General features: G+C 45.9%; 1 protein-coding gene across 1 annotated transcript; it reads right to left on the bottom strand.

The window, feature by feature from the left end:
* Positions 1-8,223: 8,223 nt before the first annotated feature.
* LOC135975722 (uncharacterized) lies at positions 8,224-10,629 on the bottom strand. The gene is made up of 2 exons (XM_065567780.1): positions 9,729-10,629; positions 8,224-8,738 (listed from the first exon to the last, which is right to left on the bottom strand). Exons 1-2 carry the CDS (start codon positions 10,270-10,272, stop codon positions 8,224-8,226), a joined length of 1,059 nt encoding a protein of 352 aa, XP_065423852.1. The 5' UTR covers positions 10,273-10,629.
* Between the last annotated feature and the right edge of the window lie 472 nt (positions 10,630-11,101).

Raw genomic sequence — 11,101 nt, 5'->3', positions numbered from 1 at the left:
ATAGTTCAGCTACCACCATTCCAAAACTTTACAGGCAGTCCTAATTTTCACAGGTCTGTTCCATTTGCAGTGAAAAGGCACCCCAAATTTATTATAGGCATTGCAATGTTGTATTATTGTATCCGAATAGCACCAACCTGATGGCATTGCACATTCATGTCTTTTCATCCTAATGAAATGCAGATACAATCAGAGATAACCACAAACTGCAAAATTTGGTTCCAGATCCTAATTTTGAACATCAAAGTTTGAGGATGTCCATACCTTGTCTTTTGAGCCAGCTCATTATAGAAATAGCCAATTGCAAATTTGTATCCAGATTCAGAATTGGCTTCCAACCACCCTTCCTCTCAAAGTTCATAATTGTTGGCTTCCTACATAGTGCTAAAGCTCCAAAAGTTGGGCACACAAAAACTGGAGCACTTAAAGTCACTGGCTGTCTTGGAAACCTTGGCCAATGAGCCAAATTCATCCTGGGTTTGACTCCTCTGATTTCAGAGAAGTTTCACTAGGGATCAGTTTTTCTCAGTATGACTATCTATGACACAGCTTCATGGGGTGAAGGTGACAATGTGGTTATGTGGCCTGTTGTAATAACTGGGCCTACAATTTTACCCATCTTATGAGCCTAACTGTGGGAAAGTGAATAAAAGTTTATAAAATCTCATAATAAATGTTGATGGGAGAAGGTACAAAAGGGAGACTGAAAGACTGTATTAGCTTAAACAAAAAGGCTTACTATGACACCTGTAAACCAGGTGCCAGCTCTTGCCAAGCACTGACAAATTCATAGCTGGAAACCAGACCAGCTCACCTATGTGTTAGCATTGTTTAAGATAGGCGTTGAACGTTTAAGAATGTGTTTAGACTCTATGAAATGCTTGTAAATTGCTGCATGCATTAATCTTACTTGTAATCTCTGTAAACTGTGCTATAAGGTAATAAGTAAGTTTTGCTTTATAATTGTAAAAATGCCTGCTCTGAACTTGTGAACATAGGCAGGAAAAGTTGTTCCCCCGCCTATCCAGAAGAACTATCAAAATTAAGTGGGCCATTGTGGAACATCACAGCACAAAAGCTGGTTTAATGGCCTCTTACTGCCATGAAGGTGCTAGGTTAGAGAAAGCACGTCCCATCAATTTGAATTCTGGAAAAGGGAAATAAAGATCGCTGACATGAAGATTTTTCATTTCTTTGCTGTTTGGACTCTTATAAGGGCTGAAGCTGAGAAACAAAAAGGCAGAGATCCCCAGAGTCAACCTGGGTTAGCCCTAAAAGGATAATCATTGCTGACAGATTGCTACATCTCTGTTACCTTTTGGAACCATACACTAAACTCATTTATGTACATAAGTTGTCTGTTTTAAGCTGCAAATAACTCTCTCATTTCTTTTTCCTAGTTAATAAATCCTTATTTAATTTACTATAGGATTGGCATTATCTTTGGTGTGAGAACTAAGGTACAAATTGATCAGGGGTAAGTAACTGGTCTTTTGGGATAGAAAGCAACCTGAATATTTTGTGATTTGTGGTATAATTGACCACATATGACTAAATCGAGTTTGCCTGGGTTGCAAGATAGACTAGAGAGCCCAAGGGGACTGTCTATGACTCCACAGTAAGATTGTTACAGTGATCCAGGAGTTTGCATTTGTTACTGGGTTGATGAAATCTCATTATTAGAACATACCACGAGTTTGCCGTGCTTTCGACAGTCTGCTCTGAGGTTGGCACTCTCAGTCACGAGCCACTCCAGTCAGCGTGACACCTACTGATATACACCTCTACCCAGATATAACACGACCCAATATAACACGGATTCGGATACAACACGATAAAGCAGCTCTCTGGGGGGACGGGGCTACGCACTCTGGCTGATCAAACCAAGTTTGATATAATGCAGTTTCACCTATAACGCAGTAAGATTTTTTGGCTCCCGAGGACAGCGTTATATCGAGGTAGAGGTGTAATTCAAGGCCTGTGTTAAAATCATGCCTGGTAAACAAAAGAAGTGTGGACTCAAAAGTCAATGAACCAAAATTGGTGTGTCAGTGTAGCGGGGTGGCTACCCCGCTCCTGCCGGGAAGGGCTTAAAACAGCCCTGGCAGAGGGCTGCAGCTCTAAAAGCTAGGCTAATTGGGGAAGCAGCCACAGCAGGGCCACGCCCCAATCAGGCCACAGCTGGCCTGTATAAAAAGGCTGGGAGCCAGCGGCCAAACAGTCTCTCTCTGCCTTCAGAGAGAGAAGGGCCTGGCTGCAGGGAGCTAGATAGGGTACCTGTAGTGGAGCAGGGCTGGGGAAAGGCTGAGGAGCTGGGGAGCTCCAGCCTGGATAGCCCCAGGCTGCGGCCTAGTGGAAGGCCAAGGGGTACTGGGGGTTGCAGAGGGCAGCCCAGGGTTAGGCTAGGTCCAAATCCTCCTTGTCAGTGATGAGTGGCCTATACTGCAGTCTGCCTCAGGGGGCGGGGGTGGGGGCTAGTTGGTGACTGGCAGTGGCCTATTGCTGAGGCAAGGTGGGGATAGTGGGTGGGGGTTCCCCTGGGAGGGGAGACCTAGCGTGTGTGTGGGTACTGCCAGGGGGCAGCACCCAGAGCAAGGGGCACTGGGGTCCTGAGAGGGACACAGGGGCCAGAAGTAGGGACAAGGCGGATCACTAGCCTGCAGAGGGCGCTCCAGAGGCTGGTGAGCTAATTCCCAGAAGTGACCAGCAGGAGGTGCCACAGGGGTGAGTCTGCTCCTCTACAGTCAGAAATTAGGCCTATTGGTGGCCACAGTAGTGAGGGGATGTGCTATTCCACCCATCACTCTATTCCGGGGTCCTTAAAAAAGACTTTGGGGAGGGGGGAAAATATGGAAGATGTGTAGGGGGATGCTGGCTGACTGAAAGAACAGAAAGGAGCAAGCTTAACCACCGCATCGTCTCCTTGATTCTGTCATAACACTGCTGGGCCTTCATCATCCTAATCCTGAGAGACATCCTGACTAGGCCGGGCCAGAGAGAGGGATCCAGATGACGCTGCCACTTCCACTGGCTTTGGCTAAGTCCCAACCACCATCTGGGATGTGAGACTTTATCACCCGCCTCCTCCATGTGTCCTTTTACCTTCCCCACCTTATTTCTTCTCTTTCGTATCTCTCTCCTTTTGCCTTAAGAGTCTGGGTGATTTGGCCAAGACTTCAATATCCTGCAACACCGATGTCACCCATGACCAGAGGCAGTTAAAAGCAATGCCACAAAGAGCCCGATGCTAGAACAAGTTTGCCAAATCTCAGATTAGCTGATACAATTGTGTGCCATGCCTGTGTTTCTCCAGCAGTAAGATTGCAAGTAAAAGTCAACACCAGACACAGAAGTTGTATTTTCTCTTTGGTGTTCTTTTCTCTCCCCTTCTGTGTAGGTTTGTCTTATTTTTGTCTTAGAAGAAGAACAATCAGATTTTAACAACATCTCCAGCCCTGCTTGACTAATTACTTCTCCTGTCCCCTAAAAGGACAGTTATTACCATCTTTAATACTATCTAAGAGACTGTCAGACAGTGGGAGTTTCTTTCAGAAAACTCTCTCCAGCTGAAGGGAAAGGAAACAAGGGATGTTTTTTAAATTAAAGCTTTACTTAATACATTACATTTCAAATGCTTTAACTGTTTTCCCTTCTTTTTCCTGTATCTTTAATAAAAAAGTTCAAACTTTTTTTTTTAATGCTGTTTGCCATGGTACTAAGCAGGCTGAGGTCTCTGTATTCCAAATCCTGACCCTTGTTTAAAACTGTTGAATGATTGGACAGGTACAGGGTCATGTTAACAATTTAGACCCATATATTCCATCTAAATTAATACAACAGGCCCCAAAGACTCTCTTTGTTGAGACATTCCAAAATCTTAAAGCCAATGCATGTTAAGTGCAAAAAACCCCGAAATATGCACAGGCCTCTGAACATGATGTGTGAGATACCCGACTCTTTCCAACTGTATTTGACCATTCTCTAGAGAGAATGCAGCTATTTTGGATTCAGCTTGATGCTCAGTGATATTTGATAGTTATTAAAAAAACCAATGTCAGTTCTCATTGAACAAAATGTCAAAACAAATGCACCGATAGGAACTACAGTCAATGTTCAAATAGCATTTGGCAAATATCTCCTTATTACACCATTTTGCCCACCATTAGGTTTGTTTATCAAATTAATAGTTATTTATTCATTAGTGGTGAAGGTAGCATGTAAGCCCATTGAGATATGGTACAGTACCTTAAAAAAAATAGCAACACAACAGCAGCACCTACTAATACCTAGATTTGATATTCATTTATGGCCATTGGCTTCCTTCTGCAAGCCTAGCACTGCAGTAGGGATGAGCCAGAAACAGTTTTGCATAATCTTGTCCTGGACTCCTAGAGAGCACAAATATCTGGCCTCCAGGATTGGCTTTTTCCTCGTTGGAATAGCAATGAGTTGACACATATTGCTATATTCCCAGTCTAATTTATTTAGAAATATGTAAGCTCTTGACTAGGGATGTTGGCTGGAAAAAGCAAAGTGCAGCTGATATGTATCTCACAGATGGTGCACATCACTTGCAAAACGCCAGCCAGCAAAATAGTTTTGTGTGCAAGTTCCCTACCAGATTCCTCTGACTGCTGTTTCTCCTCAAACACTGCTTCTACTGCTGTGTCTCAGCCAATTTTTTTCTTAAACATGCTCCAAGTTTGCACTACAATCACTTGCGTGCACAAAAGGTGGTATTTAGATATTTATCTGATTCATGTGCATAATCAGGCAGTTTGAAGTCTAATTGAGCCAGCAACTGATTTTGGGTGCAAAATTAGAGGCTGTCTTAAGATCTCCTTATAGAATTGTACAGTAATAGTTAGTAACTCTACACTATGCAATCGTGATACTGTATTATATGGGGCTATTGCTATTCTGCCCCCAGGTACGCACAAAGAATATACATTCCCATTAATATATGGTTTAGGGCAGAATTTGGCCCTTTGTGTCTTGCTCTTAGAAACCAATCCATTGTAATTTTTTATGAAGGTTTTTTTTTTTATCTTGTGCAAGACATCCAGATGCTGAGGAAAAGGGCTTCATATATAAAAAAGTTAACGTACTAAACATAGCTATTAGTCTTTTGGGAATGAAGGCTGAGTGAGTGCCAGTGAACTGGGAAAGATTTTAAAGGGATTATGGGCTGAAGATAACTGGCATCTCTCTGGCTGACAGATCTGTTTTGTAGATCAGTCAAGGAAAGAAAGTAAGGGGCCATGTGCCCACAAAGATGATCTCCCTGCTATAACTAACTAACTAAGGATAATTGGGGCAGGTCGGACTACAGATGTGGGGGGAACCCTCTGTGCCACAACAAAGTTTAATAACCTAAAGTGTTCATATAAAAAAGCCCTAGTTATTGAGATAGACTATATAACTATATTAGAGTGAGTGGCAGGTTTTTATGTGCCTATATTACTTTAAATCAATGGACACTGTCACCAAGAAGAAGACAATAGCTCCCAGATCAGAACATCACTGCACATACTTGAGAGACAATGGGGAGAGATATCAGCGTTGAGTATCCTGAAGACTATCGCCAACTAAGCTGCAAGCCATATTTTGCCAATGCTGAGAGCTAAAAGATCAGAGCACTATAACAGTTAAAGAATGACTTGATTGCTGTGAAGGGGGATGATAAAAAGACTGAGCAGCTTTTAAAAATCACACTGCCCAAGATAGCAAGAGGGAACTGGTTTGTGAGTTTAAGGAGAGGATTATGGCACCAGACGCTAGAAGTCTTTGGGTGTCTGTAGGAAGCTTAGTCGTACCAAAATCCCCAAGTGGAAGTTGGATAGACATCTGGTAAGCTAGACTTGCCTATATAATCTGTTTATTGTCTTAAGATACTTTTCTGTGAAATGCTTTGGATCTAAATAAGTAATACTTCACCTTAAGAAGGCTGTCCGGTCACTGGATACCACTGATCATAGCTGCCAGAGGGAGCAGCAGAACTGCAGGTATTGAACCAGTGTCAGACCTGCTCAGGTGTACCAGGGGACTGCAGCTCAAAGCTCAGTCTGAGAGCAGAAGAATTGTGTGATTTCACCATGAGAGAGGTGACAGCTCAGGGCTTGAGACCTGAATGGGGGTACACTTAGAGACCAGGAGGAGTCAGAGGTGCAGCTACCCTGACAACTGTGACATTTGAAACCCAAAGTGCCATGAAAAATAGCTCCAATGATAAAGTGCATTGTGTGGCCCAGAAGGAAAGATTTGTCTGAAAGAATAGGGAGCATTGAGACATAGGGTATGTCTACACTACGGGATTAATCCGAATTTATATAATTCGAATTTGGAAAACAGGTTGTATAAAGTCGAAATGTATGCGGCCACACTAAGCACATTAATTCGGCGGTGTGCGTCCAAGTACCGGGGCTAGCGTCGATTTCTGCAGCGTTGCACTGTGGGTAGCTATCCCATAGCTATCCCATAGTTCCCACAGTCTCCCGCGCCCATTGGAATTCTGGGTTGAGATCCCAGTGCCTGATGGGACAAAAAACATCGTCGCAGGTGGTTCTGGGTACAGCCTCACCTCCTCCCTCCCTCCCTCCCTGCATGAAAGCAACGGACGGCAGACAACCATTTCGCGCCTTTTTTCCTGGGTGGGTGAACACTGCAGACTCCATACCACGGCAAGCATGGAGCCCGCTCAGCTCAAAACAGCAGTCATGAACATTGTAAACACCTTGCGCGTTCTCGTGGAGTTTATGCTGAGCCAGGACCAGAAAAACGAGGCGAGGAGGCAGCGGCGGCGGCAGCGCAGCGACAAGCATGATGAGGACATGGACATGGACATGGACATGGACACGGATACAGAATTCTGTGAAACCGCGGGCCCCGGTGCTTTGGAGATCATGTTGTTAATGGGGCAGATTCTATCCATGGAACGCCGATTCTGGGTAAGGGAAACAAGCACAGACTGGTGGGACCGCATAGTGTTGCAGGTGTGGGATGATTCCCAGTGGCTGCGGAACTTTCGCATGCGTAAGGGCACTTTCATGGAACTTTGTGACTTGCTGTCCCCTGCCCTGAAACGCCAGAATACCAAGATGAGAGCAGCCCTCACAGTTGAGAAGCGCGTGGCGATAGCCCTGTGGAAGCTTGCAACGCCAGACAGCTACCGGTCAGTCGGGAATCAATTTGGAGTGGGCAAATCTACTGTGGGGGCTGCTGTGATGCAAGTAGCCAAAGCAATCACTCAGGTGCTGCTACGAAAGTTAGTGACTCTGGGAAATGTGCAGGCCATAGTGGATGGTTTTGCTGCAATGGGATTCCCTAACTGTGGTGGGGCGATAGATGGAACCCATATCCCTATCTTGGCACCGGAGCATCAAGCCACCGAGTACATAAACCGCAAGGGGTACTTTTCAATGGTGCTGCAAGCACTTGTGGATCACAAGGGACGTTTCACCAACATCAACGCGGGCTGGGCGGGAAGGGTTCATGACGCTCGTGTCTTCAGGAACACTACTCTGTTTAAAGGGCTGCAGCAAGGGACTTACTTTCCGGACCAGAAAATAACCGTTGGGGATGTTGAAATGCCAATAGTTATTCTTGGGGACCCAGCCTACCCCTTAATGCCATGGCTCATGAAGCCATACACAGGCAGCCTGGACAGGAGTCAGGAGCTGTTTAACTACAGGCTAAGCAAGTGCAGAATGGTGGTAGAATGTGCATTTGGCCGTTTAAAAGGTCGCTGGTGTTCATTATTGACTCGCTCTGACCTCAGCCAAAGAAATCTCCCCATTGTTATTTCTGCTTGCTGCGTGCTCCACAATCACTGTGAAAGTAAGGGGGAGACCTTTATGGCGGGGTGGGAGGCTGAGGCAAATCGCCTGGCTGCTGATTACGCGCAGCCAGACACCAGGGTGATTAGAAGAGCACACCAGGAAGCGCAGTGCATCAGAGAAGCTTTGAAAACCAGTTTCATGACTGGCCAGGCTACAGTGTGAAATATCTGTTTGTTTCTCCTTCATGAAAACCCGCCCCCTTTATTGACTCATTTTCTGTAAGGAACCCACCCTCCCCCTTCCCCCAGCTTGCTTTCAAACCAAATAAAGTCACTATCATTTAAAAATCATTTATTCTTTATTAATAGATTAGAAAAAGAGGGAGGGAACCCGGGTGGGATTTGGGAGGAGGATCGGTGGGAAGGAAAAGGCCACTAAAAAAAGGTTAAAAAAATGACAGCCTTTTGCTTGGGCTGTCTACTGGGGTGGAATGGGAAGGTGTACGGAGCCTCCCCCCCCGTGTTCTTACACGTCTGGGTGAGGAGGATACGGAACATGGGGAGGGGGGAGGGGGGTACAGGGGCTGTAGCGGCAGTCTGTTTTCCTGCAGCTGTTCCTGAAGCTCCACCAGACACCGAAGCATGTCTGTTTGCTCACGCAGCAGCCCCAGCGTTGCATCCTGCCTCCTCTGATCTTCCTGCCGCCACCTCTCATCTCGAGCATCTCTCCTCTCCTCACGTTGGTCCCTCCTGTCCTCACGTTGGTCCCTCCTGTCCTCACGTTCACTGGCTTCTTTCCTATACTTTGAAACCGTTTCCTTCCACTCATTCAGATGAGCTCTGTCACTGCGGCTGGATTCCATAATTTCTGAAAACATCTCGTCTCGCGTCTTCTTTTTACGACGCCTTATCTGTGATAGCCTTCGGGATGGAGGAGGGAGGCTTGAGGAATTTGCAGCTGCTGTAGGGAGGGGAAAAAAGAGAGAATTGTTTAAAAAGATACATTTTGCAGAACAATGCTTATACTCTTTCACGGTGACCAACACTATTCACATTACATAGCACATGTGATTTCTGTGCAAGGTCGCATTTTGCCTCTTAATGCTGAGTGCCTGTGGCTTTGCTGCTAGAGATCACAGGTCCGGGCAACAGAATTCGGCTTGCATGAGGCCATGGTAAGCCATTGTCTTACAGCTTCTGCACCCTCCTTTCCCACATACCAAGCATAGCCTGTAGAGTGTTGCGGTTTTTCTGTTAACATTCAGCAGCAGCAGAAAACAAACTAACCCCCCCACCCCCCCTCCCTCCATGAATTCTCTGGGATGATCGCTGTACCCCTCCCCCCACCACGTGGCTGGTATCAGGGAAGATCCCTGCAGGAACCAAACTAACTAACAGGGAAGATCCCTGCTAGCCAAACGCGAAAAGCTCAGGGCCAATTTCCCATCTGCGCTTGGCTAACTGCAGGGAAGGATTTATTTTCCGCCACAGGCAAACAGCCCAGTAGGAACGGCCACCTCTGTCCCCTTAATTAAGTTCCCGTATTTCAACCAGGTTACCAGGAGTGATATCACTCTCCTGAGGATTACACAACAAGATAAAGAACGGATGTTGCTTGAATGCCAGCAAACACCGGGACCATACGCTGCCAGGCTTTGTCAGGAAATGATACCAGATTACTTGCTGCAAGCATGGCGTGGTCAAGTGTCCTACCATGGAGGATGGAATAAGGATGCACTGCCCAGAAACCTTGTGGCAAGGCTTTTGGAGTACCTCCAGGAGAGCTTCATGGAGATGTCCCTGGAGGATTTCCGCTCCATCCCCAGACACGTTAACAGACTTTTCCAGTAGCTGAACTGACCGCGAATGCATCCCAAGTCCTCAGGGCAAAGTAATCATTAAAAACCGTTTGCTTTTAAAACAAGTTTTATATTTTAAAAGGTAAACTCACCTGAGGTCCCTTCCATGGGGTCAGGGTCTTGGATACTGGGTTGGGAGGGTACTTCAGTCAGGGTGAGAAAAAGATCCTGGCTGTTGGGGAGAACGGAGTGCTGTGTGCTCTCTGCAAGCTCATCCTCCTCCTCCTCCTCCTCCTCCTCCTCTCCCCTATCGGCAGAATCCTCAGGTGTAGCTGATGAGACTATCCCCGACCCGGAATCCACGATCACAGGTGGGGTAGTGGTGGCGGCCCCCCCTAGAATTGCATGCAGCTCGGCGTAGAAGCGGCATGTCCGCGGCTCTGACCCAGAGCGACCGTTTGCCTCCTTTGTTTTTTGATAGGCTTGTCTGAGCTCCTTGACTTTCACGCGGCAGTGATCTGAGTCCCTATTGTGGCCTCTCTCCATCATGCCCTTGGAGATTTTTTCAAAAGTTTTGGCATTTCGTCTTTTAGAACGAAGTTCTGCAAGCACTGAATCCTCTCCCCATATAGCGATCAGATCCAGTACCTCCCGTACGGTCCATGCTGGTGCTCTTTTTCGATTATCGGCTTGCATGGTTACCTGTGCTGATGAGCTATCTGTGGTCACCTGTGCTCTCCACGCTGGGCAAACAGGAAATGAAATTCAAATGTTCGCGGGCCTTTTCCTGTCTACCTGGCCAGTGCATCCGAGTTTAGATTGCTGTCCAGAGCGGTCACAATGATGCACTGTGGGATAGCTCCCGGAGGCCAATACCATCGAATTGCGGCCACACTATCCCTAATTCGAAATGTTAAAATCGATTTTGGCGCTACTCCGCTCGTCGGGGTGGAGTACAGAAATTGATTTAAAGGGCCCTTTATATCGAAATAAATAACGTCGTTGTGTGGACGGTTGCAGGGTAAATTCGAATTAAAGCTGATAAATCCGAATTAAAGTCGTAGTGTAGACCAGGCCATAGGAGGGAGGCAACTTCTCTGGGCAGCTCTGCAGTTTCCCTGGATGCACCTCTGTGTGATTCCACACAAACCTTCCAGCTGATTGTAGTTGTCTGCCATGAAGTTAGCATCAGCAGCTTTCTGTAATTCACATACTGCATCTGGGAAGTCTCTGGATATGTAGTTGTGGACTAAGTAAGGAATGACTACGTTTTAAAACAAACAAGACTGGTGTGTGAAGTGCAGAATTATCATTTGATACTGATTTTCTGAGTATAGAGTTTGGAAAACAAAAAAGCAAATTCAAACATTTTATAGTCTCTATTTCTTGAGACTATAAAAAAGTGAGTTCTGTCTGCTGCCCTCAAATGCAATTACATAAATCATCCCTGAATTAATTCTATGAACAATCCCAGCCAAATTTAGGAGGCTGTAGAGAATTAAAATGTTTGTCTCTTGCTTTGGAG

This window comes from Chrysemys picta, chromosome 1, assembly GCF_011386835.1.
Source record: "Chrysemys picta bellii isolate R12L10 chromosome 1, ASM1138683v2, whole genome shotgun sequence".
NCBI lineage: Eukaryota > Metazoa > Chordata > Testudines > Emydidae > Chrysemys > Chrysemys picta.
Note: the sequence above shows the minus strand (reverse complement) of the source record. Positions and strands in the feature narration are given on the sequence as shown.

What these genes read in the sequence shown, in the direction of transcription:
- LOC135975722 (XM_065567780.1), bottom strand. Translation starts at nt 10,272, where the DNA reads ATGCAAGCCGATAATCGAAAAAGAGCACCAGCATGGACCGTACGGGAG. An exon ending in CCCCATGGAAGGGACCTCAG is followed by an intron (nt 8,739 to 9,728) that starts GTGAGTTTACCT and finishes CCCTCCCTACAG; the next exon opens with CAGCTGCAAATTCCTCAAGC.